Below are 27,090 nucleotides of genomic sequence, written 5' to 3'. Positions count from 1 at the left end.
TCCTCGTCTGTAGAGTTATAAACACATGACGCTCGTGTTCAGTAGATTATGACATCGCAGTAACTCGTCTCCGACTGCCTGTCTGGATACTGGAGGAGATAATTAGATCCTCTGGGATTCTGAGAGCTCCTGCTTTTCTCTTCATATTCCCGACTCAGACTTTTCAGCTTTAGCCTTTAAGCCTCTTACTTTCCTTGTTTCTCTGTGAATGATGATTTAATATCGCAAGATCACCGGAGTATACAGAACCTGAGGATATACAGTCGGATAGTCAATAAAATCTTACAAATAATGGAGTAAACAAATGACAAAAAGATTATTATTATTATTATTGAAATAAAATACTAATACTAATAATGCTTTTATTAATTATTAATATTAGATTGTTTGCTAATTTTAAAGTATTATTAATTTGTTATATATATTTATGTGTGTGTTTAATATATTATTATTATTATTATTATTATTATTATTATTATTATTATTTATTATTATTATTATTAAAATCCATTTTATTTAATTTTATTAATAACATTTTTATTAAAATTATTAAAATAAATATAAACACATTGTTAAATATGAATTAAATATAAATTATCCAGATGTTGAATAGCAAAATTTTTATTGTGATGATGATTATTATTATTATTCAGTTGTTGTTGTTATTCTTATCATTATTATTAATTGAAATATAATAACAATAATACTATATTAATAATTGTTTGTTAACATTAAATTGTTATCAGATTTTTGTTGTTATTAATTCATGATTTGCTATTTAATGTATAATATATATAAGTATTTTTTCAGAAATAATATAATAATAACAAAACAATATAATATATAATTATATAATAAAATATATATTTATTGTAATAATTATAATATATATGTATTATATTATAATTATTATATATTATACTATATATATTTTAATATTTCTAAATAATAATTAACATAATTATTGTAAATTAAATATTAATTATTAATAACAATAAATTATATTTTTGTTAGAATTAATTCATCATTTGCTTTATATATATATATATATCTATATATATATATATAAAATTTATCTGGATATAACAAAATATAAAATATACATTATATATATATATATATATATATATATGAATTTATAATAACGAAAATGATAACAATTTAGTGTTATTAATTAATATTTCTAAATAATAATTAACATATAATAATTATTTTTACTATTAAATATTAATTATTAAATTATCAATGTTTTGTTAGAATTGCTTCATTATTTGTTATATATATATATATATATATATATATATATATATATATATATATATATATATAAAAATAATAAATTAATACAAGATTAATAACAATTTAATGTTATTATATTAATATTTAATAATAATTATTAACATATATATATATATATATATATATATATATATATATATATATATATATATATATATATAATGTATGTATGTATGTATGTATGTATATAATATTCCTTTGCTCTAATCTTCCTTCCTTTATTCCAGATGTTCAGGCAGTCGGTCTGAAGAAAGGAATGTTCTTTAATCCCGACCCATATTTGAAAATCTCCATCCAGCCCGGAAAGCACAGCATCTTCCCGGCGCTGCCTCACCACGGACAGGAGAAGAGGTCCGGCATCATCTGCAACACGGTCAGCCCCGTCTGGAAGAGAGAGGTCAGTTCACTCACATCACTTCTTCATCTGACACGACGGATCATTTAAAGGTTCTGACATTTGAAAAGTCATCTTTGAGTCTGAGTCTGGAGATGCGATTGTGACGTTTCATGTCTTTCCCTCTGAAGAGCGCATCACGGTGAGTCTGTGTTTGATATCCCAACATGAAAGCAGAATCCCTCCTGCGTCTGGAGCTCCGGACTCTCTGATGGAGCTTTTGCCAACAGCTCTGAGACAAAAGTACATGGAGCTCTCCGGTAACTTTTACTCCTGAAGTTTTGATTCAGATCCAGCTTCTGTGTACAGGTGCCGTCACCTCCAAAACTGCTGCAGGTATCTGATGACAGATGAAGGGTTTAATCATGATGGTCAAACAAACATTTTTATTAAACATTTCATTAGATCTTTTTTTAGATTTTGATGTAATTCATCCTCAAGATTTTAAATCCAAGAATGCTGGATCATAACAATTATTACTTGAATTTGTCAAAAGAAACTTTAATGTTGGCCTGAGTATTTGAGAAGTATTTGAGAAGCTCGTTTCTCTTCACACGCATGGCTGGATTGAGTTCAAAGCGTGAGTCGAAGAAGGTTTTCACCAGCGGCCCTTCAGGGGTTAATGACCGTGCCACATCTCCCATAATGCTTTGCTCCTGCGTATATTCCAGTGTTTAAATGTTCTGAACTCAAGATACATTTACTGGAGAAGCAAAATGACAGAAGATATCAAGTCTTGGTCTCTGAGAAAGATATCAAAATTAAACAAGCAAAAAATATCTGCCAATTTGTAGTGAAAGACAGATTATGTGTCATGTTTCTTCTCCAGTAAATGCATCTTGATTGAAGAATGTTATTTGTACTGGAAAACAAGACGAAAATCTGAAAATGAGATACTCTGAAAAGGTAATTAATGGATACTAATTACATCTTCAGCATTGCAGTTATATGACTGTACTGATTACTCTCTCTATAAAGCATTGCATTACTTACTTCTATTTACTTTCTAAATCACAAATCAGCCTCGAGCAGAGGATACGAGACTGAACATTTAATTCTGTCAAATAAATAATATAAAATTGCACAAATTATTCTTGAACTGACCGAAGTATTTAAAAGGAGAAGGATACATTATAAACATACATTTTCACATTAGACTTTAAATTTCAATGTTAAATCCACTATTGTTGTATATAGAATTATTCTATACAATATTTAATGCAGTTACTTCTGAAGTTTTATTTTAATTTGTCCTTGTTACAGTGTAATATTACTATAAGTATTGAATAATATTAATTAACAACATGTACATACTGTAAGATTAGGGTTATAGTGGTCATAGTATACTAAAATAAAGTGTTGCCAAATGTTTTTATGAATTTAATTATTTCTTCTTTTTTGTTTTTTCCCCTTTTTCTTGAATGACAGCAGCACTAATGGATTCAAGTTTGTATAAAACGTGATGATTGTGTCTGACCAAAGTCACATGATCACTGTCACATATTTACTTATTTAATTAATGACACAGAAATAATAGTACCTTAAATATTATTATATATACAGTACAGTCCAAAAGTTTGGAACCACTAAGATTTTTAATGTTTTTAAAAGAAGTTTCGTCTGCTCACCAAGGCTACATTTATTTAATTAAAAATACAGTAAAAAACAGTAATATTGTGAAATATTATTACAATTTAAAATAACTGTTTTCTATTTGAATATATTTGACAAAGTAATTTATTCCTGTGATCAAAGCTGAATTTTCAGCATCATTACTCCAGTCTTCAGTGTCACATGATCCTTCAGAAATCATTCTAATATGCTGATCTGCTGCTCAAGAAACATTTATGATTATTTTCAATGTTGAAAACAGTTGTGTACTTTTTTTTTCAGGATTCCTTGATGAATAGAAAGTTCAAAAGAACAGCATTTATCTGAAATACAAAGCTTCTGTAGCATTATACACTACCGTTCAAAAGTTTGGGGTCAGTAAGAATTTTTATTTTTATTTTTTTGAAAAGAAATTAAAGAAATGAATACTTTTATTCAGCAAGGATGCATTAAATCAATCAAAAGCGGCAGTAAAGACATTTATAATGTTACAAAAGATTAGATTTCAGATAAACACTGTTCTTTTGAACTTTCTATTCATCAAATAATCCTGAAAAAAAAAAAGTACACAACTGTTTTCAACATTGAAAATAATCATAAATGTTTATTGAGCAGCAATCAGCATATCAGAATGATTTCTGAAGGATCATGTGACACTGAAGACTGGAGTAATGATGCTGAAAATTCAGCTTTGATCACAGGAATAAATTACTTTGTCAAATATATTTAAATAGTACACAGTTATTTTAAATTGTAATAATATTTCACAAAATTACTGTTTTTACTGTATTTTTAATTAAATAAATGTAGCCTTGGTGAGCAGACGAAACTTCTTTTAAAAACATTAAAAATCTTAGTGGTTCCAAACTTTTGGACTGTACTGTGTATATATATAAATATTGTTGTTAGAAACAACATTATTTATCTACATGTGTATTTTTGGAAACATTATGAAATGCCACATCAAAAGTTTATTTTCTAAAATCAAAATAAAACTGAACACCTCAATGTTGCAATAAATCAAGGTCGACACAACCTTTTAAACGTCTACAAACTCTCAAGTCTCAGTTAAACTCAAGTGGTCATAAGTAAACCAATATCCTTCAAAACAGATAAATAAAACAATGTTAAGTTAGATTAAATAGTCAAAGTCTACTGTATGTGCTGGTTTGAGCCTCATCACCAGCTGCAGTCATTTCCTCATCTAATAAATCAAACACCTGCGATCAGAAACTACTGCTAATGCGCTCACATTCATGTAAAGTTTTACAAGTTTGGGTGAGTAAAGGCAAAATGCACAAGATGTAGTACCTTCAATGCCCTTAGATGGCGATATCGCTTCTTTATATCAGAAACAAACTGCTGCAGAAAAAGTTAGGTGTCATGAAAAATGTAATTTGTAATTGCATCATTAATCAGAAATGTAGTGGAGTAAAAAGTACATTTACTTGCTCAAAAATGTAGTCAAGTAGAGAGTAAAAGTTGCCAATATCTTTGATACTCAGTACAACTACAAAGCAGCCAAAAGGATACTTAAGTACAGTAACTAATTACATTTACTCAAGTACATCACCCGATCTTTTGCTGATGGGAATATAGAGAATTCTCTCCAGTTGAGAGTGAATGTGAACTCTTGTGCTGTTCAGGGGACAGACCGAATGGTTTTGTGTATATTTTGGGTGTGTCAGTCTTACATCCAAAGCCATTTTCTGTCATCTCCACTAATGGCCTCTTTTCATCACTGCTGACAGTGTCTTTCTGCATCACGAAAGCTTTGAAACCTGTTTACTTGACTATTTATATCCCACATCACGGGTGAGAGTTGAGCTTTATTCCTTTATCTGCTTTATGCCGGTCGGTGGACCTTGTTTGACAGCAGCAGACAGTGAAATGTCCGTCTGAACAAGCTCTTATTCTCTCTGATTTATTTATGGACATCTTCAAGAGTGTTTCCGATGTTTTAACTCCGGACCTACAATCGTTTGATTCAGTAACCCGGTCTGTGTCATTATCAGATCTCTAGCCACACGAAATCTGTACATTTCAGAAAATAATCTTGTAACATTGTATTGCATAGTAACATTTATTACATAGTAATAAAAATACAGACTTGCAGTTATATCAGCCGACAATTACAAAAAAAGCATTGTGGCGTATATAATTTATTTATTTATATATTTATTTTGTGTTATTTGCATTTGATTAAGTTTGATTTTGCGAGTTTGAGAGTTAAAAATCCATGTCTAAAAACACCATGCTGTTATTATTGGTGTTTTTGTTCAGTCTGTTAATTCACTGCATTAATGTGATTCTCCCTCCAGAGTTCGCCATCAATATTTCCTCTTAATTGTATGAACAATCGCTGTTAAATTACAGCTGCCACACAATCACACAACCCCTGAACGTCAAACAGAGTGGGTTTGGACACGAGCAGCAGTTCTCCTCCGCTTGTGTCTGCTCTCCTCCACTCACTCGCACAGTTTCAGACTGTCTCTAACCAGCGTAATGTGTTTTCTGAGCCCTGTCGGTCCAGAGTCCTGTGGAGGACACCGTGGATTTAGTTATGAGGGGCAGGGAGGGGGTTCGGGTTAATGTCATTGTGAGTTTGGGCTTCTGTGGCTCTGACTGAAAAGCTGCCCTAAAAAGTCCCGTGTGCCTCCTTGAACGAGAGTCGTGCTGCCGTGTTTAACTGCCACAGGGAACAAAACAATCCAGAGCTTTCATACACTCCGTCAGCACTGCAGTTCTCCGGTGGACTCCAGCCAGGATGCAGCATCCCTGAATCTGGAGAACGCTGACTTATGTTCTGATAAGGGCTACAGTTATTTATTTATTTAAATGTCATTTTATTATTTTATGAAGTATTTATTAAAAAAAGCGTATTTATGAATTTCACTAAATAAATAGTTTTTATAAATCTAATAAATGATTAGCTATTTGAGAAGGTCATGCAGCAAAATATTTGTAACATTTTCAGTCCGTGTGTTTCTGAACCAACTAGACCGAACACGAGCAGTTAACAGCATTCACAACTGAGCAGTCTTATTTTATTTTGTATTCACAGCGATTTAACTTCGTGTCTCTGCCGACGGACGTTTTGGAGATTGAGGTAAAAGATAAATTTGCCAAGAGCAGACCCATCATCAAACGCTTCCTGGGAAAGTTGGTCGTTCCTGTACAGAGGCTGCTGGAGAAGCACGCTATCGGGTACGTCTCTGAAGATACGTTCACTAACTGATAATCATTTACTGTATAATTTATCTGACTGCGAGCCTGCTGAGGACTCAGATTACACTCTAATTCTTGACTTGTTTCTTATATTACTTGTCCATTTGTGCATGATTTTCCTCCAGGATTCCAGTTTTCATAGACCTAAAAATATCAAGTTATCTTTATGTGCACAAGAAGGTACTTAAATTTAAAAGACAATGCACAGATAGGCGCCTGCAGCGATTTATTTTATGGTTAATTGCCTGTGAGATTTTAAATGTCATTGTCTTTGTGTGAACAGGGACCGTGTGGTGAGTTACACTTTAGGCCGACGGCTTCCAACAGATCATGTCAGCGGTCAGCTGCAGTTTCGTTTTGAGATAACCTCATCAATTCACCCAGGTCTGCAGGATGTTTACTATTGTATCTGCTTTTCTTACAAACAACAGCAAAACTAATGGTATAAATCATGAGATCATTTCTTTATGTACACTCTAAAAAATGTTGGGTTAAAACAACCCAATCACTGGGTTTGTCCATTTTCAACCCAACTTGGGTTATTTTTAACCCAGCATTTTGTTAAATAAGCAAATTGTGACTCTTTGTTCATACAGCAGGCGCTTTTATCCAAAGCAACATTTTATCAGCTCATTAGTTTATGCTTTCCCTGGGAATCGAACCCGTGACCTTGGGGTTGCTAGTGACATGCGCTACTGTTTGAACTAAGTGCTAGCAGTACTACAGCAGTTGTCTAAAATGCTTAATATTTCCAAAAGGAGTTGTTCACTCAATAATAAAAATGGTCATCATTTGCTCACCTTCATGAAGGTCGTCTAGGTGAACGTGATTTTACCAAGTAACAACATGTTCCTGGATCAACATCTTTGTTGATCCTGGAACAACATTCCAATCAACCAATCAGATTTGAGGGACAAGTTTACCATTTATGTCAAGTTTAGGCTTACAACCTGGGTTAGGTGCTTCCACAACAGTGTTATTCACCTATCATTTCCCTCTGATTTTAGGGATAAGTTATGGGTAGGGTTAGGTTTAGGGGTTGGGAAAAGGTTAGGACTAAATTTTTCGGATTGGAATGTTGTTCCAGGATCAACAAAATATGTTGATCCAGGAACATGTCTTACTTGGCAAAATCACGGTGACCAGGTAGTCTACATGATTTGGGCGGTAAATACCAATTCTGCAATGATCTGAGGGTTGTGTTGGAGAGACTTGTGTGGACCACCTTTGCAGAGCTTTAGTGTACTTTGTTGTCCTTCTTGGAGACCCTGGTCACTCACTCACCCGTCACTGGTACTTTCACTGTATGGGAAAGTGTTGCATGGATATTGTTCAGAATGTCTTCTTTTGTGTTCCACGAAAGATGAAAAATCGTTTGGGTTTGGAACAACATGAATAAATAATCACAGATTTTCATTTTTGGATGAACAATTCCTTCATTGTCAGAAAAAAATGCTGTATATGCAGCCTGCGCCCTGAAGGTAGATCTCCTTTTTTTCCATAAAGTGTAAAAACAGCTCTTGTAATGCACTCTTTTTCTGGCCGGTGATCTTACGCTACTCCTACATCCTGCATCGATGCATACGACCGTCTGCCGGAAGCTAGTTATTATAGTTCATAAAGTTTTAAATATGGATATTTTTCTTACAAAAACCCATCACTTAATTTCAGAAGGCCTTTATTAACCTCCAATGGATCACTTTTATGATAGAAGGATGAACTTTTTTGGGCTTCAAAATCTCACGACCCTTTCACTGCCATTATAAGGCTTGGAAGAGCCAGGATATATTTTAATATAACTCAGATTGTGTTCGTCTGAAAGAAGATAGTCATATACACCTTGGATGACTTGAGGGTGAACTATCACTTTAAGGTACTACTATGAACTTGTATGGGTAAATAAGTTCAAAGATGTTCATTTAAGTGTACTTTTCCTTTAGTGACAAGCTGTTGTACCCCTGAAGGTACTCATTTTTTACTGAGTGTTTAAGACAGGAAATTTCTACACAAGTACTGATTATTGCTAAAGGTGTGGTATTTCATTTAACCATGCTGACAGATGTGTTTGTTCTCATTGGTAGATGATGAGGAAGTGTCCCTCAATGCAGTGCCAGTCTTTGATGTACCTGACCAGCAGGCTGAGCTGGAGCCCAACGAGGACCAACCACCAGCTTCTGATCTGCCTATGGAGGATGCATTGAGTTTAGGACCTGACATCCTGGAGCCGCCTGCCGAATGTCCTCCAGACATAGAGACCCAAGATGCTGTGCTGCTTACCTCTATAGATGAACCCCAGCCAGAAGCAGAAGGATCAGTTGATGAGCTTGTAACAGCTCAAGGAGAGACTCTATTGAGTGACGCCACTCAAGGAGAAACTGCGGAGCAAGACCCTGGAAAAATAGAGTCCGGGGAGGAAACTGTGGCTGAGACTCCTTTGGAGGTACTGGAGAACCATGATGCTGAAGACACAGGTGGAGGAGATGAAATGAGACCAACTGGAGAGCATGTAGAGACTGAGGGAGGCACAAGCTCAGAGCATGTTGACATGATGGTGGAAGGAGATGGGAACGAGGAAGAACCCTGCTCCACAAGGATGCGGGGTGCCTTGAAGCGCAAGAGCCGTCCCTGTTCGCTTCCCGTGTCCGAATTAGAGACAGTCATCGCCTCAGCTTGTGAAGAACCTGAGACACCACGGTCTCACTACATCCGCATTCATCATTTGCTGCACAGCCTGCCGTCAGCTCAGTGCCACCATGACAGCCAAGATGAAGACGAGGTTCTTGACCCAGAATCCTCTGAGGAAATCACTGTCAAACCTCAAGAGGACAAAGAGGATGAAGACGAGGTGTCTGAAGCTCAGTCTCCATCCATCGTGCCTGAGTGTCCTAGACCTTGTTGCAGGCGTACCCTACCACGTAGCCTCTCCATCGAGCGCTTGTCTGAACTCAACCATCTTCTGGAGGGTGAAAGACCCTCACCTCACACCCTCAGGCCGGACAGTGAGGACGGGGAAGTGGGTGGTGGAGGTGGAAGCAGAAGGGAACCTCGAGTGAGTGAGTGCGAACTGTGTGACAACTCCTGCTACAGCACTTCGTGTTACAGCACGTCCTGTTACAGCACTTCCTGTTACAGTAACTCAGGTTACGAGGGGCGTAACCACCTCTGCAGCCATACGCGCCTCTCTTCGGTTGACAGCACACGTCTGTCGGAGAGCACTGTTTTCTCCTCGCAGGAGGAAGAGGAGGAGGAGAACAGTGCTTTTGAATCAGTCTCGGACTCAATGCGGAGTCCAGATATAAGGGAGCCAGGAGACGGGTCGGTTCAGTGGAGAGAGTCGTCGTCAGAGGAAAGTCCCCAGAGGGAAGGGGCGGTGGAGGTGTCACCAGTAGCTGGGCCCAGTGTTAGGCCATCAGGTGAGGAGCCTTATCCAAAATATGCATTGGTGAAAGGTCTTGCTAAACTCTTTGATGTCCCTGCTGAAAAATCCAGCATTGCTGGTCACAAGCATTAGGTATGTTTGCTTGCTGGGACCAGGGATGTTGGTTGCTGGTTTGCTCCTCCCCAGCATGGGAGGTGGGAGTGATGGAGCTACACCAGCTCAGTTATGCTTGAGAGCAGCATTACTATGCTGGTCCACCAGCTACACCAGAGTCATCATAAACCAGACTGGACCACATGGAATTTGTGTTGATTTATTCTTGATTTTTCAGCAGGGATTTGCAGGGTTTGCTTCTTAATCAAAGAAGATCAAATAGTCAGTATTTGGTTAATTTTATCTCATGTTAGCATCCTGCTTATCCCAATAAGCAATTCACTGCATTCAAAATCAAATACGTCCCTAATATATAAGCCCCGTTTCCACCGCAGGAACTTTCCCCAGGAACTAGGGACTTTGGGGTGTGTTTCGACCGCAGGAACCAGGGCCTAAATAAAGTTCCGGGTAAAAATTCTCCCCTCAAAACGTCCCTGCTCGCGAGGTAGTACTTTTTTTTCAACATTCGGGAACTTTCAGAGGTGGGACTTGAGTGCAGAACATGCTGATTGGTTGAGTTCACGATGCAGTTTGATTGGTTGACCTATTTCAACCACCGTTTTTAAAAGTCTGTTACGGTGCGAATTGTCAAATTGTCCCAGGTAATTTTGGTGGAAACGAGGCTATAGTATGTGAAATACAGTATGCCAACAGAGTAGCATGTCCGAATGCATAGTATTCGAGAAACGGTAGGCGAAAAGTCCACGGATTACCTGTTCTTCTGGTGAGATTGTGAAGTGCGCATTCGCTGGACACTTTGCTATCCCATGAGGCCATGGGAGAGGATTTGTGAAAGGCAGTGAAGTGACGCAACTGATGCTAGTAGGTCACATGACAGTAACAACATGGCGGATGTAGTAAGTCTAAAGTACATGAGAAATTAGGTCGGAATTGCGAAAAAACAAAGTCAGAATTGCAAGTTTATAACTCACAATTCTGACTTTATTTCTCGCAATTGTGTTTATATCTCGCAATTCTGAGAAGAAATGTCAGAATTGTGAGATAAAAAGTCGCAATTATCCTTTTTTTATTCAGTGGAGGAAACAAGCTTCCATAAGAAAGTGAAGTTGAAAATGCACCTGATATTGTTTCCAGATTAGTCGTCAGTAGTGCATTGTGGGATGCAGTATTCTGTTGTACTAGGTGCATATAGACTGTTTTAATGCTGCGTCTAAAGTACACACTGCATACTACACAAATACATTGAGCAGAATGGTACTGAACACTCATTCTATGAGGATACATAACATTGAGTGCACTTTTCAGCTAGCTTTCCATGGTTATGTTTTTGGAACGGTTTCCTTTTAAAATAACATCATTAGTGGGAAAAAGTAATTCCATTTATAATTGGCAGTGCTGCTTGCCCAGTTATGAGTTATGAATTACTGCTGAATCTCAGGCACACTGATGAATATGAGAACTGATAATGGCTCCCTAATTAGTCTTTCACCTCCACTGACACCATTTAATTGACAGACACCAGAAAGGCTACCTTGTCCATGATATCTCTATGAATTTCTTTTCCAGATAGTACATAGATATGACACCTGATTCTGATTTATGAGAGTATATAGGGTGAATTCAAGTAAACTTGTGCCACTTTTTGACAATTTTGGTTCTGAATTCAACCTATATATTATTCGTGGCAGTGGTTCTCAACTTGATTTGCTTCAGGACCTCATTGGAAAATATAAATGTTATTATATTTTGTATGTTACGCTGACAGGGAAATCCACACCCTGCCAGTTGAGAACCACTGATTTATGGCATATGTAGATTGTCATAAGTCACGGGCCTGTATTTTGGTTTTGTTTGTAGGCAGTTGTCATTTGCAATGCAGTCATCATGCATTCACTCAGCTTCCTGCTTTGCGGTCTGAATCCCACCATTACCCAAGTGTTGATGAACCATTACCACCAAGTAAGCTTTCCTGAGTCACACCTTTCCCTCGCTTTTGCCATTAACCTGCTACCTTCATTTGCATGGGAATGTGTGTATCTGAGTGTTAGAAGTGTGTGTGACATGAGATTCACTCTTTCCCATCAGGCCATGTTTCTGAATGCCCACTCCCATCATCTTCATCAATGCAGTGCTATCATTGATAGAACCATCATGAGATTGTACAAATTCATCGGCGAAACATAGAATAGATTGTGTTAGATATCTGATTACAAATGCTCAATCAAGCACCTATAGTTCATTTGACACAGAAAAAGGGTAACGGACTGTAGCAGGTTTTTGAACAACACTGGCAGAGAAACTTTAAGAAATTAGTTACCATTTAGATAAATGAATGCTTGAATATGTCTGGGTGTTAAGTACACAACACCATGTGCTTGTTTCGGAAAACAAGATTCGTAAATGGAAAGAACACACACGCTTTTTGGTGTCCGAACTGATCTGAACACTCTTCTTCTCGGTGTAAAGCGCTGCTCGAGAGGGATTTCCGGGGAACTCAAAGCACAATTGACATAAATGAGCTTGTCTCTCAAGAGATAAGTGATGGTCTGATCCCATCTCTCAAGGGCTTTCTTCTCAGTTGCCATAGTGATAGGCTGCAGAGAGGCTGAGTGTGCATGCTGAGTTTGTGTTTAAAGCGATCTTTCAAAAGCAAGTCAGTTAAGATGATTTAACTTTCAAAGTAATGTTCAAAATGTAGTTGGAAGCCAATAATTCTCAAATCCTGGTTAAATTGCTTGGAAGTGGAGGAAAACTCATGAACATCAGCCAATGTGAAAATGCTTAGAAGTTACCTACTTTGGCCACTCACAGATATAATACTGGATCATTTTTCCTCAATAAATATATATATTTTTCTAATGTGTTTGATTGGGTTCTCTTTGTCTACATTTAGGACTTTTGTGAACATCTTTTGGGTCATATTTTTACAGAAATATAGAAAATTATACTATATATATAATATAAATAATTGTTGAAATGTGCAGTGAACATCTCAAGTGGATAATGAAGATAAATGAATGGATCATGTGGGATTTGTTGCATCTGTTGACTGATTTCTGTGCAAATCTCCAAAAGTCCAGTTATTAAAGGGTTAGTTCACCCAAAAATGAAATTTCTGTCATTAATTACTCTCCCTCATGTCGTTCCACACCCGTAAGACCTTCGTTCATCTTCAGAACACAAATTAAGATATTTTTGATGAAATTCAAGACTCGTCCATTGACAGCAATATAATCAACACTTTCAAGGTCCAGAAAGGAACTAAAGACATCGTTAAAACAGTCATGTGACTGCAGTGGATCAACCTTAATGTTATGAAGAGACGAGAATACTTTTTGTGTGCAAAAACAAAACAAAAATAACCACTTTATTCAACAATCTCTTCCATCATTATCTTACGCAGGTGACGCAGTAACACAGTGAAGCTTCTGTGTTTACGTCCGAATGCCGGCTCAGTATTGGCCAAAGCTGATCATGTGACCAGCACGATGCATGCGTGTGACGAGACGCAGGAGCCGGCCAATTATGAGCCGGCGTTCTGATGTAGAATGACACAGAAGAGAAGAGATTGTTGAATAAAGTCCTTATTTTTGTTTTGTTTTTGAGCACAGAAAGTATTCTCGTCTCTTCATAACATTAAGGTTGAACCACTGCAGTCACATGACTGTTTTAACCATGTCTTTAGTTCCTTTCTGGACCTTGAGAGTGTTGATTATATTGCTGTCTATGGACGAGTCTCTCGGATTTCATCAAAAATATCTTAATTTGTGTTCTGAAGATGAACGAAGGTCTTACGGGTGTGGAACGGCATGAGGATGAGTAATTAATGACAGAAATTTCATTTTTGGGTGAACTAACCCTTTAATGTGTTTTGGGAAAACATCTGTCCGTGTTCAGAAACAGGTGTGTGTGGCTCATAGAGACTAATACATCAGATCCTGTTCCTCGCAGAGTGCTCTAGCGTGCCAAGGCCCAAAGTATAATGATATCTTATTTATGACCGTACAACATCCAAATGCCTGTGTGTGTGTGTGTGTGTGTGTGTGAGATGCTGTGCTTCTTCATGGTCCTCCACACGTTTGTTTTCATGTATATTCTGAATGTCGGGCTTGAGTTTAAAAACTGGCTTCTGTTCAGTTCATGAATTTGAGTTGAGATGTGGAGAACACACAAGATGCAGAAATTTATAACATATATAAAAAATACAGTACAAACACTACCATAAATGTTTTGGGATTTTATAATGTTTGTGTGTAATGCAGAGTCTCTTCTGCTCACCAAAACTGTGTTTATTTGATCAAAAATACAGTAAAACAGTGAAATATTATTCCAGTGTAAATCAGCTGTTTTCTATGTGAATATATAGTAAAGTGTAATTTATTCCTGTGATCAAAGCTGAATTTTCAGCATCATTACTCCAGTCTTCAGTGTCACATGATCCTTCAGAAATCATTCTGATATGATGATTTGATGCTCAAGAAGCATTTATGATTATTATCAGTGTTGAAAACAGCTTCATTTTATTTTTTAGGATTCTTTAATGAATAGAAAGTTCAAAAGAACAGCATTTATTTGAAATAGAATCTTTTGTAACATACAGATAATATTTAGATAATATTTTATTAAAATGTATACAATGAATACAAATTATACTCATAATGATGCGACTTCGAACATTGATTATTAATATTAATGCCTAGAAATATTCCTTATTTTGTGTGTGTGTGTGTGTGTGTGTGTGTGTGTGTGTGATAAATTATTAAAAACTAGACTTTTCTTTGAATTTCACTCCGATTCTGCATCTTGTTTGCTAACATCAATTCAAATTCAGTTCAAATTGTTTTATGCGTTGAACTGCATATATTGTATATGCATGATGTGTGAACAAACTTTACTGTTAATCTTCTCTACTCAGTCTGATTGTACGTGTTTATGTTTCGTGTATGTATGATTACATATTTCTCTATAACTGCTGCAGACTGGGAAGCCCGGATCGACAGTCACGGCCGTGTTTTCTACGTGGATCACGTGAACCGCACCACCACGTGGCAGAGGCCGAGTCACGCCGCCAAACGCACAGGCATCCCGAGATCTGGCTCCACGCACCAGATGGAGCAGCTCAACAGGAGGTGTGAACGCTTGCGTCTCATTCTCATTAACGGCATTATCCTGCCATATGATGAGTGTATGCCCTGTAGAATATGTATTTATTAGTTCATAATTGCAGGCTTTAATCAGTGCAGTCGTGACTCTCTCCTAATAAAGAAGCTGGGGAAATGTTGTTGTTATGGCAGTGAATTGACTAGAAGGGAATGAATGGAGCAAAAACAGCTTCATCTGAAAGTATATTTGAGGTGATTCTGCCACCTAGAGGACACTCAACAACTAACAGGAGGATTCAAGATAATTCACTGCTTTGAAATAAATTAATAATTTATTCAGTGAGGATGCATTAAACTGATCAAAAGTGACAAACATTTATAATGCAACAAAAGATTTTATTTCAAATAAATGCTGTTCTTTTCATCAAACATGTATGACAGTTTACACAATATATGAACTGTTTTCAACATTGATAATCATAATAAATGTCTCTTGAGCAGCAAATCATCATCATCAGAATGCTTTCTGAAGGATCATGTAATTGATCCTTGTAATGTTGTTTTGTCTCCAGGTATCAGAACATCCAGAGGACGATGGCCACGGAAGACGAACCGGCCGGTCGCGGGCCTGAGAGGAACACCGGAGGAGACGCCGAGAGTGAATCCACACCGCAAGCTGCAGGTCGGCCTTCTTCACATGCTGATTTTGACATGAAGACTGTCATGATAATTGATCTTCAGTTTAGCTCACACAGACTGATGTTGTTCACTGTGAAGAGCTCTGAATGAATCCCTGTGATCAAACTGTTCCTAAAGCAGTGTGTGTGACTGTGCTGTGTGCAGATCAGAGGAGAGAAGGCTGCTCGTCTCCTGTCAGTAATCAGAACGTCACGCTGCTGCTCCAGTGTCCCGCCGTCAAGTTCGTCACACACCCAGAGTTCTTCACCGTCCTCCATGCAAACTACGTGAGTCACGGTGACACGCTTCACGTGTGTTTTCATGTGTGTTCTTGAACATTGTGTGAGAAATCGCAGAAAGCAGATTTAACCCTCTGTTCAGTGTCTGCTCACTGTATGGTCCGGGTCAAATTAACCCTAATTGGATTCAATATAATTCCCCAAAAATCACACTATAAAAAAAAACACAATCAGATACAAATAATTAACTTTTAATGTGATTACTTTTCACACATTACAAAGAATAAATATCTGAATTTATGGTTTATAAAAATGTTTTTAACCACTATTTCCTCCCCTCACCTGTGGGACTCTCACTATTATACATTTATAACAGTAATATCTGAGTCTAAACCTAATATTCAAACTATATATCATTTTAAAGCTTTAGTTTTCATATTTTATGACTGATTTTCAAAAGAAATGACAGAGCAATAGAGAAATAGTGATAGATTCTTCATTTGTAATGTGGTGCACGCTCTGATTCTCTCCGTATGTTATTCATATGTGTTTCAGGGATTGAATTTAAAGCAAATATTAACATTAACGTCTTCTGAATAGGATGTCTACTTCATAAATATTTTAAAAAGTATGGAAATACATGGTTCAGATCACTCAAACCATATATGGAAATGGAAGAGTCCTTATATGGTCATGGTGGAGTCATCTAGTGGAGAGGTTTGGTACTGCGCACAAAAAAATCTTACTGAAAGTTGTTTTTTTGAGATATCAACCTACAATTTGGCACAAAACTTGTTCAGACGTTTAACTTTGATTTTCTTGAAGTTTTAGAGTTGAAGTTTGTAAAATATATAGTGTATATAAAATATAAATATATATATTTTATATATTTTAAATTTTCATTAGCTTTAACTTTTATAACTTTTTTAAAACTTTACTTTTACAGCTTTGTTTTTTTTGTTTTTTTTTTTACTTCTACAATAATCTGTGAAGTGTGAACTTTAAAAAGATACCAAACTTAAGTCTGTGCTCTGAAGTATTTTAAACAATTTAAGTTGGAAAAATCATTTTCAAGTGTGGGACAGACAGTTAACAGGTAAAACAACTTTATATTTTCACAAACTTTGAAAAGCTCCTTTTTTAGATTCATAGGGTAGTAAAAAAAAATATATATATATATATATATAAAACCAAGACATGTTATTATTCTGGGTCTGTATAGTTGCCTAGAACATTAAAATATGTGGGTCAAATTGACCCGCAAACATCATGAACAGAACCATAATTTAGTGTGTGTGTCAGAACACATCAGCGTGATGAAGCTTTGCATGCATGTTCATGACCCTAAAAGTAACAAAAAAACAAAACAAAAAAAATAGGTTAACTGATATTTCTGACAACTTAAAAATCTAAACGGATGAAAATGTTTTATATAAGCATGATGATAAATAACATTTTTGTGTTAATGTTTTGAGAACGTTATTAAAAGACCAGATAACTTTGAACGTTCTAATAAAGTTTCCGGAAGAACGTTTGATCATAACTTTGCCAGAACGTTCCCTGTTCGCTGGGCAACCGTTTGTATCCAGTGCATTGAGCTCTTCCGATGTGTTTCACTCGTGTGGAAGTGGCTTTGTTTGCTCCAGTGTATCCAGACGGATGTTACCGGAATCAGTCGGGCGCTTGTGAACTCACACTGTCCACGAGCAGACTGCACTTTAGTTGAAGGCTGATATTGATTGAACTATTTGCAGATTCCCTCTTTATTGATCACATAAGCTCCTCTGCTGCAGCGGAGACAGATAACAGACATTAACAAGTCAAAGATAAAGCGTGCTGAGACAGAAGTGGATCTGTGCAGATCTGCTCTCAGAGATGCCTTTCTTCTGTTTCCAGTCATTTCACGCAGGTCACGTACAAACACCTCGCATTGATTGAATATTCATGATTATACTGAAGTCCCAGTGTGTGTTCAGTTTCATAACACACTCCATATCAGGCCAGGTGACTGATTTACATTCACAAGAATATGCATTAATATGATTGTCACATCCAGACGAGCCAATATCCTGGTTCTAGAGACCCAAATATGACCTTTGACATGAAACATTAGGAATATCCACTCTAACTGAAGATTCAGGGCTGAATATACAGGATTTTTTCTAATGATCCAGTCTGTCCCACCACAAAAAAAGTAACAAATGAATTCAAATAGAATAGACCCAGTTATTGTTTTTGTTGTTTTTGACCCATGATGTAACCTTAATAAATAAGGCTATGACACTAACAGCCGCTGGCCTAACTCATATACATTTTAAATATTGTTAAAGATGAGTAAAGAGTCAATAATAAAATAAAAACAAATAATCAAATTACCATCAATAGCACAAATGCATACAATACAGCAGAAATAAACAGTGCTTCTCAGGTCTGACAGTTGTTTTCAAGTACAGAAATTGAAATTAAATGTAAAATAAAACGGCATATTCTTCACTGTATAAATTAAATAAAGATTAGTCTTTATTAAAGTTACAAAAGCTATTCAACCAAGAATAGTGAGTGTTTTTTTCTTTGTTTTTTGGTTTGATTAACATTAAAAACACTGACGGCAGCAGGTTTATTAGGCTGCTGTCACTTTAAGAGCGAATGCATGGATCCAACATGTGTTTTCTTTCTCAAACTGTTTATGTTCACTTACAATATAAATGACTGGGTTTACAAGTACGGATACTCATCAATAAGGGCATTTTGACATAATTTTGTGTGAATATGTTCATTCAAGCTCAAGAAGACGTGAAAGAGTACTCAGTATTCACACGCTCCGGATGTGTCGCACACAAAACTTCTCACACGGCATGAGTACTGAATTAAGTTCTCTTTCGCATCTTCTTGCGCTTGAATATTTAAATTGGCAAGAGTTAAAAACACGTGCAAATGATAAGCTTTCGTGAGGCCTGATTAGGCAGTCCTCGTTGTTGAGCCCTGATATTTTTTCAAAAATAACATTTGTTAAAGTCGACATAAAATGAAAATTCACCCTGTTTATTTATTTATTTGCCATTACAAATGTGTTTCATAAAGTACAGCAGCTAGAGAAAAAAAAATCTACCATGTTTATTTTCTAATTTCATGTTATAGATCTTATTGTGAACAGTTCATCCGTGCAAATGGTTCTTTTTTCTTTTTTTGACCTTGTAATGTTTAATCAAAAATGTCAGAACTGGATCTTCCAGTAAAAAACGGCAGACATCTCTCTGGTGACATATGCAGGACTCCAATTATTTAGAGCGACTAAACCCCGCCCCTGCAAGCTCACGTTCGTGCCACGCCCACATCTCAGCATCCAATCAACAAGTGGTGCATAGAAATCTAGTCACCGCCCCACTTTTCAAAATACAGGGGAAAAGATCTGTCGCTATTTCCATTTCACTGTGACTTTAAGAACATAAATAAGAATTAATTGATTATTATTTTAATAATTTTGCATAATCCACTAAAGCATAATTACGGAACAGGATTAGGGCCAAGCAATAATAAAAAAAATAAAACCATCTCGAGATTAAAGTTGTTAAATTTCGAGAAAAAAATCGTTAAATTTCGAGAAAAAAGTCGAGATAAAATGTTGAGAATAAAGTCATTAAATTACGAGAAAAAAGTCGTTAAATTATGAGAAAAATGTCATTAAATTTCGAGAAAAAAGTCGAGATAAAATGTTGAGAATAAAGTCATTAAATTAACGAATTTATTCTCGTAATTTAAAGACTTTTTTCTCGTAATTTAATGAGTTTATTCTTGTAATTTAATGACTTTATTCTCGTAATTTAATGACTTTATTCTCGTAATTTAATGACTTTATTCTCGTAATTTAATGACTTTATTCTCGTAATTTAATGACTTTATTCTCGTAATTTAATGACTTTATTCTCAACATTTTATCTCGACTTTTTTCTCGAAATTTAACGAGTTTGTTCTCATAATTTAACGACTTTTTTCTCATAATTTAACGACTTTTTTCTCGTAATTTAACGAGTTTTTTTCTCGTAATTTAACTAGTTTATTCTCAACATTTTATTTCGACTTTTTTCTCGAAATTTAACAACTTTAATCTCGAGATGGTTTTATTTTTTATTATTGCTTGGCCCTAATCCTCTTCCGTACATAATAAAAGGAGTTAGCATCTCCAAAACTTTATTTAGTTTTTGTAAAAAATATTCAACATATATCAAGATAAATTTACCTGAGAAGCAGGTAATTCTTTAATTTATAAGATACTTTATCAACTACATGTCAACAAACTCTCATTAGAGTATCTGTTAGTTTAGGGTTTGGGTTAGTAGAATACATTGACATGTAGTTGCAAAGTTACTTACAGTCAGAATGTCTAAAATGGAGCATCGAAATAAAGTGTCATCAAATATTTTACTGTTTTATGAATGTGTCTTTTTCCCGCTCAGGGAGCATATAGGATGTTTACTAACAGCACCTGCCTGAAGCACATGATTCTGAAAATACGGCGAGACGCGCGCAACTTTGAGCGATATCAGCACAACCGCGACCTCGTCGCTTTCCTCAACAAATTCGCTGATACTCACCTGGAGCTCCCGAGAGGCTGGGAGATCAAGACCGATCCGCAGGGAAAGGTGAGCTCTTCAAACATTCACTGCGATGGTGAGTTTATGGAAATCAGTGCTTACTGACGTGTTTCGCTTTGGTAGTCATTCTTCGTGGACCACAACAGTCGGGCAACGACCTTCATTGACCCCAGGATGCCCCTTCAGAACGGACGACTGCCCAGCCACCTCACACACAGACAACACTTACAGAGACTGCGCAGCTACAGCGCCGGAGAGGTGCGGCACACACACATGATGAGGAAATACACCTCATGTCAGGGCTTTAGAAACTAGAACTCAATCAGAACAGCAGTAATGTACAGTATGTGAAAAATAATGAACATTAAAGCATGTTAACCTATTCTGTTACACCCAATAAGCTCAATAATGACCTTTCACAATAGCATCATATTAGTTGTGATCATGTGTTCTCTCAGGCGTCAGACGTGTCCCGCAGCAGAGGAGCGTCTCTGGTGGGCAGAGCTGGACATGGTGTCGTATCCACCGTCAGGAGCCAAAACCAGCCGGATTCAGTGCCTCTCGGTTAGTCAACACACATGAGACGGCTCTGTCTCGCTCGTGATGCTGACCACAGTATCACATGACCAACCCGAAGAGTGAAAGAAAGAAAAAACATGTGCTTTGTGTTCAATGTTGGTGGATCATTGAGTGGAATAAATGATTATTGGTCAAAAGATTTTTTTTTAAATAAACTAATTATTTTATTCAGCAAAGATGCATTAAATTGATTGAGTAAAGACATTTATAATGCTACAAAAAAATAAATGTTGTTCTTTTGAACTTTCTATTCATCAAAAAATCCTGAAAATAAAATCTGAAGCAGCACAACTGTTTTCAACATTGATGATAATCGTAAATGTTTCTTGAGCATCAAATCATCATATCAGAATGATTTCTGAAGGATCATGTGACACTGAAGACTGGAGTAATGATGCTGAAAATTCACAGGAATAAATTACACTTTACTATATATTCACATAGAAAACAGCTGATTTACACTGTAATAATATTTCACAATATTATAATTATCTGTGTGCGTGTAATGCATTAATAATAGAACGGTAATTGAACTACCTGTGCATTAAACAGTTTTATTGCACACCTTCCAGCCAATCAGAATCGAGTATGCAGATAGACCATGGTATAAATTGCAATATTTTGACCACATTACTATTTTTTTGGAATCTCCACAATGCATTTTTCATGCATTCTATATGACTTTCAGTAATTCATCACAGTTTTTGTCTGTTTCACCCTCAGCTTACAACGACAAGATTGTGGCATTCCTCCGTCAGCCAAACATTCTAGACATGCTACAGGAGCGACAGCCCAGTCTCGCCAGGAATCACACGCTCAGGTGAGGCCGCCTCAAAAACTGTATATAAATAATACAAAAATAACATTGTAGTGTTAATCTCATATAGCAATACAGTATTGAAACGTGCCTAAACATGGAAAGAACAAAGTTTGTGACTGTGAATCAGCATTTGACTTTGTATGATGTACAGTGTGCATTAACAGCAGCACTAATGCAGCGAGCTGAACTTTATCTTTATAGCACACTATAATTCCATTCAACCGGGTGAAGTGCACTACTCTTACTTCTAAAAACAATTAACATTCCATTAGATCAGACCTTTCAAAAGTGAGTTAACATGGAAAGAAGGAAATGTGAGATTGTGTGAATGTTTACATGTTTTCTCTCAGGGAGAAGATCCATTACATCAGGACTGAAGGTCCTCAAGGTGTTGAAAAGCTGTCTTGTGACGCTGACCTGGTCATGCTGTTGAGGTACAGTGACTGCAGTGTGTTGCAGGAGAAATCGTGCATGATTTTCATCAGTTGTAATTGTAAAGCACAACCACAAGACTTGACAGTGTGTTTGAACACAATCCTCAGTGTTTGATTCGGTGCCAGTCAGATTACTCCTCAAACAAAGGCACTTTGACTCACACGGACCGACATGCAAGTGGTTTAATCAGCTAGTCAGCCTCTCCAAACAGTTAAAAACGTCTTACATTTAATGTGTACATTTTAATATTTTTCTTCTCCGTCATGCAGTCTATTTGATGAGGAGATCATGTCGTATATTCCATCTCACTCCTTCCACCCCGGCCTCAGCTTCTCTCCGCGCTGCTCTCCTGGATCCTCGCCTCAGAGTTCACCTGGTATGATCACATCCAAGGGTTTGGAAATCACACACTATTTAATTATTGTGATTGGTCGAGCGCTTCGAGCATGTTTGGGAAATGTCCCGCCCCTTACCATAAGCGCCAGTTTCAACACACTACTAACTAACTCAAGCAGGCCCCGCCCCTTTATTCTGCGCATGAATTATTTATATGAGGAATATTGTGAAGAAACTCAAGATGGAGTTCAGAAACACTGATATAGAGAAGAACTCTCTGCTTTTTACACACTGAAGAAAGATGAACATGGAGAAAAAGCAGAATAGGACCCCATTAAGAAGTATACAGACAGGGTTGGGGAGTAACGAAATACATGTAAATTAGTTACATATTTAAAATACAGAATTTGAGTAACTGTATTTCATTACAGTTACATTTTAACACTCTGAGGCATTTGTGGACAAAAGGGGCAGAGCGCCCTCCGGCTCAAGTATGAATTAAAAACACAGCATCCAGCGCTCATAATGATGACAATAAATGTAGAATAATAAATATTACTCCTCTGTATAGAAAATTGATATAAACATATGAGAATCCATCAATATTTCTCCAAATGTGTATGCTTTTAAGCATATTAAGAAATTATGGTCAATATAAGATTTTAAGAGTCAAAATGTGAAGCTTGAGTCTTAGATCTTTTTAATGATGTATAGTTTGTCAACTGCACATCAACATTTAGGCTCTATAATATAACAAATATAGTAGCCTATATGAAATGCCCTAGAGGTAGGAATGTTCAGACGCGTTGCATCACAGAAATACATTATATTTTAAAGTATATTAAAATAGAAAACCATTATTTGGTTAGAGACTTGAGACTTCTTTTAAAAACATTATAATGGCAATGTGTTCAATCTTTTGACTGGTAGTGTAATTTAACATAGGCCTATACAAAATTATTATGTGATTCTTTTGTCTTCTCAGGTGAGAATCACCCATTATTCATGATGATTCACGCCTCCATGCATACTGTGTTTCTTGACCAAAAGTGTCTTAGAAAATTTAAATCTCTCTATTGTTTTATATGTAGGAGTAGGAAGGATAATTTTTTACTTCATTCTGAAGCAAAAACTCTAGTCTACAACCTCCAATACCCAGAATCCTTGTGAACACAGTTTTAATATATATTTTTTTGGCCTTATTTCAGTGACTTAAGTTTTTTGTTTTTTCAATAACCACGCATAAACGTTATTCCTTCAAAAACACAAACATGTACATACATGTTCCTCACATATTATTGTAGCCTAGTTTGTACTGAATACAGTGTAATGACACTTTTGTCATTAATATGTTTATGAACAACTGAAAAAAGCACAAATGTCCGGGCATGTCAAAACTTCTCCAGGGCCCCAGAAATCCTCAGACCCCTGAGGGTTAAATGGGTTGTAATTAAATTACAGTTACATCCGAAAAGTATTTTAGATTACCAAAGTGATTACTTTGAATTTTAATACCATTTATTTCATTTAAACATTAATATAAACTGTGACAGGCAATTAAATGTAAACAGCAATTGGTGATTCTCTGACTATGACGCTGCAAAAGGCTACAGTTCTGCTCATAAGTTTCATACCCCTTGCAGAATATACAACATTTTATTCATTTTAACAAAATAAAAATTGCATGTTATTTTTATTTAATACTGTCCTGAATAAGCTTATTTCACATAACAGATGTTTACATGCACTCCACAAGATAAAATGACTGAATTTATAAAAATTGCCCCAGTCAAAAATTGACACATCCTTGAATTTTAACGGTCTGTCGTTACCTGAATGATTCCATGTTTTGCGATAGTTGTTTGTGAGTCCCTTGTAATTGTAAAAAAAGGTAATTGTGACTTTTTATCTCACAATTCTGGCTTTTTTCCTCACAATTTTAAGTTTGCATCTCACAATTCTGACTTTTTTTTTTCTCAGAATTGCGAGATTTAAACTCACAATTGCGTTTTATAAAGACAGAATTGGGAGATGTACTGTAAACTCACAAATGCAAGTTATAAAGTCAGAATTGCATGACAAAAACTTGAAATTCAGACTTTTTTCTCACAATTGCGAGTTTATATCTCACAATTCTGGTATATTTCTCACAATTCTGACTTTTTTTTCTGGAAAATTGAGAATTTATATTTCACAATTCTGATTTTATAACTCACAATTGCAACATTATATAACCAATTCTGAGAAAAAAGTCAGAATTGTCAGATAAAAACTCAATTACCTTCGTATTCCAAAGTATTCTAAAGTATTTAGATTAAGTTACAAAATTTAAGTAATCTAACAAAATACGTTACAAATTACTTTTTAAAGCATGTATTTTGTAATCTGTAGTGAAATACATTGTAAAAGTAACCCAGCCCTGTATACAGATGGCCTCAAAGCTAAAATCTAAACTAAAAGCCACAAACATTTCACATGTTAAAGGTCAGGCACCATCTAACCATTTTTAGGTTATTATCTTAGATTCTAATAAACCATATTCGTACAAACACCTACATATTAACTTCTAAGCTTTTCTTTTAAAAGCCCATTTAAATGGAAACATGAGCCAGTCAGTGCTGCTCTTGGTGATTCCTCACGTCAAGACGGTTCTTTCAAACATGTGCTTGATCACATATTCTCACACCCCAGTGAGACTCGAGTTAAAGCGACTTAATTTCATGGCGGATGTCCCGCTGTGCTGATAGCACCAGTGTAATGAGCCTGTTCGGTACGCTTTTGATAGATAGTGTTTGATGAGGAAGCTCAAAGTAAAATTATTTCACAGCGTGGTGCCGCTCCTGCTCCATTTGCTTTGTTGTTTTCACTCTGAGGGCCCTTGAAATTTTAGTAGTATTACATGTATCTTTTCTTGAAAACATGCTTTTATTTCATTTTAATTAATTGTAGGACGTTTTCAAATAAGGAAATGTTCATGTATAGACCAGTGTGTAATTATATGCAGTGGTTTTATTTATTTTGACAGGCTTGCAGAGGGCCAGAGCGCCGGCTCCATACCGCAGAGACTTTGAGGCAAAACTGCGCAATTTTTACAGGAAGCTGGAGGGTAAAGGCTATGGCCAGGGGCCAGGAAAAATAAAGTAAGTGTGCCTGTGGTGTTTTCAGTATGAATGTGCTTTAGATAGATAGATAGATAGATAGATAGATAGATAGATAGATAGATAGATAGATAGATACCTCTGACATATGATTTAAATTGATTTTGATATGGTTTGATTCTGTGGTGCTATCCAGGCTCATCGTCCGAAGGGAACACTTACTGGAAGGCACCTTTAATCAAGTAATGGCCTACTCACGTAAAGAGCTCCAGAGAAACAAGCTCTACATCACCTTTGTAGGAGAGGAAGGGTGAGTCCACTGTGAGACAATTACTGCAGCAGATGAAGACGATTCACACGCATGCTATTGACACACATACTGCACTCTTAATTCATCTAAAGTCTTGCATTCATGTTCTCCATAGTTTGGACTACAGCGGCCCATCGCGGGAATTCTTTTTCCTGTTGTCTCAGGAGATGTTTAACCCGTACTACGGTCTGTTTGAGTACTCAGCCAATGACACGTATATGGTGCAGATCAGCCCCATGTCTGCATTTGTAGAGAACCATTTGGAATGGTGAGGAATTCTTATCTATCTGTATCCCTAATTATTGCTGCTTAGACTTGGAATGTTTTTGAAGTTCAGCTTTGTAGTTGTCGGGTTGATGTGGCCTGTGGTTGAGGAATTGCATGCCTTCTGGTCAGCTGGAAAGAAAGCCATGTAGAAGCGGTCACACTACGTCTTTGTTTCGCCTCTCATTTCGGCATTTTGACTGACAGGGAAAACAGCCCTCTTGTTGAGTAAATTATAGCGTCAGGAAACTAAATACAAAGACAAATTCTCAAAGTTTGCCTTGAACTTTATCCAAGCTAAGGGCACGTCTGGTGAATGTCAGTGTTCAAATTCACAACTTTTAATTGAATTTAAAAGTTGGCTTAAGTCACGGCGTCTGACTTTCAAGCCCTATCTACAAGGTAAAGCCTGAAATTGTAGCAAAAGCAGAATGTGTATTACAATAGGGCAGTGGTTCCCAAACTGGGGTGTGTGTACCCCTGGGGGTACGTGAGGTGACAAAAGGGGGTACATGTTGTGTGAGTTCTTGTATTTAATGATGATAACGAGCAAGAATTGTTCCCAAATATCCACATGACTGCAAACATTATTATACAACAGGCAAAAAAACA

General features: G+C 36.3%; 1 protein-coding gene across 4 annotated transcripts in view; it reads left to right on the top strand.

Moving 5' to 3' along the window:
* The window catches only part of LOC125258149 (E3 ubiquitin-protein ligase HECW1), a 70,542-nt gene that overhangs the window by 31,128 nt on the left and 12,324 nt on the right, over positions 1-27,090 (top strand). For 2 of the 4 annotated variants that reach the window (XM_048175010.1, XM_048175011.1), the window contains 17 exons: positions 1,527-1,696; positions 6,369-6,511; positions 6,816-6,916; positions 8,614-9,945; positions 11,883-11,984; positions 15,004-15,154; positions 15,700-15,809; positions 15,971-16,092; positions 20,499-20,684; positions 20,760-20,894; positions 21,095-21,200; positions 21,939-22,035; positions 22,386-22,469; positions 22,740-22,846; positions 25,832-25,946; positions 26,101-26,214; positions 26,330-26,482. In XM_048175010.1, the coding sequence (XP_048030967.1) occupies positions 1,527-1,696; positions 6,369-6,511; positions 6,816-6,916; positions 8,614-9,945; positions 11,883-11,984; positions 15,004-15,154; positions 15,700-15,809; positions 15,971-16,092; positions 20,499-20,684; positions 20,760-20,894; positions 21,095-21,200; positions 21,939-22,035; positions 22,386-22,469; positions 22,740-22,846; positions 25,832-25,946; positions 26,101-26,214; positions 26,330-26,482 (3,328 nt within the window). The remainder of the gene's footprint in view (positions 1-1,526; positions 1,697-6,368; positions 6,512-6,815; positions 6,917-8,613; positions 9,946-11,882; positions 11,985-15,003; positions 15,155-15,699; positions 15,810-15,970; positions 16,093-20,498; positions 20,685-20,759; positions 20,895-21,094; positions 21,201-21,938; positions 22,036-22,385; positions 22,470-22,739; positions 22,847-25,831; positions 25,947-26,100; positions 26,215-26,329; positions 26,483-27,090) is intronic. The other 2 variants (XM_048175012.1, XM_048175014.1) reach the window with 1 other exon arrangement.

The sequence above is a fragment of the Megalobrama amblycephala genome, linkage group LG22, assembly GCF_018812025.1.
Source record: "Megalobrama amblycephala isolate DHTTF-2021 linkage group LG22, ASM1881202v1, whole genome shotgun sequence".
Lineage (NCBI taxonomy): Eukaryota > Metazoa > Chordata > Actinopteri > Cypriniformes > Xenocyprididae > Megalobrama > Megalobrama amblycephala.
The sequence above is the reverse complement of the archived record's forward strand: the minus strand, read 5'-3'. Positions and strand labels throughout refer to the sequence as shown.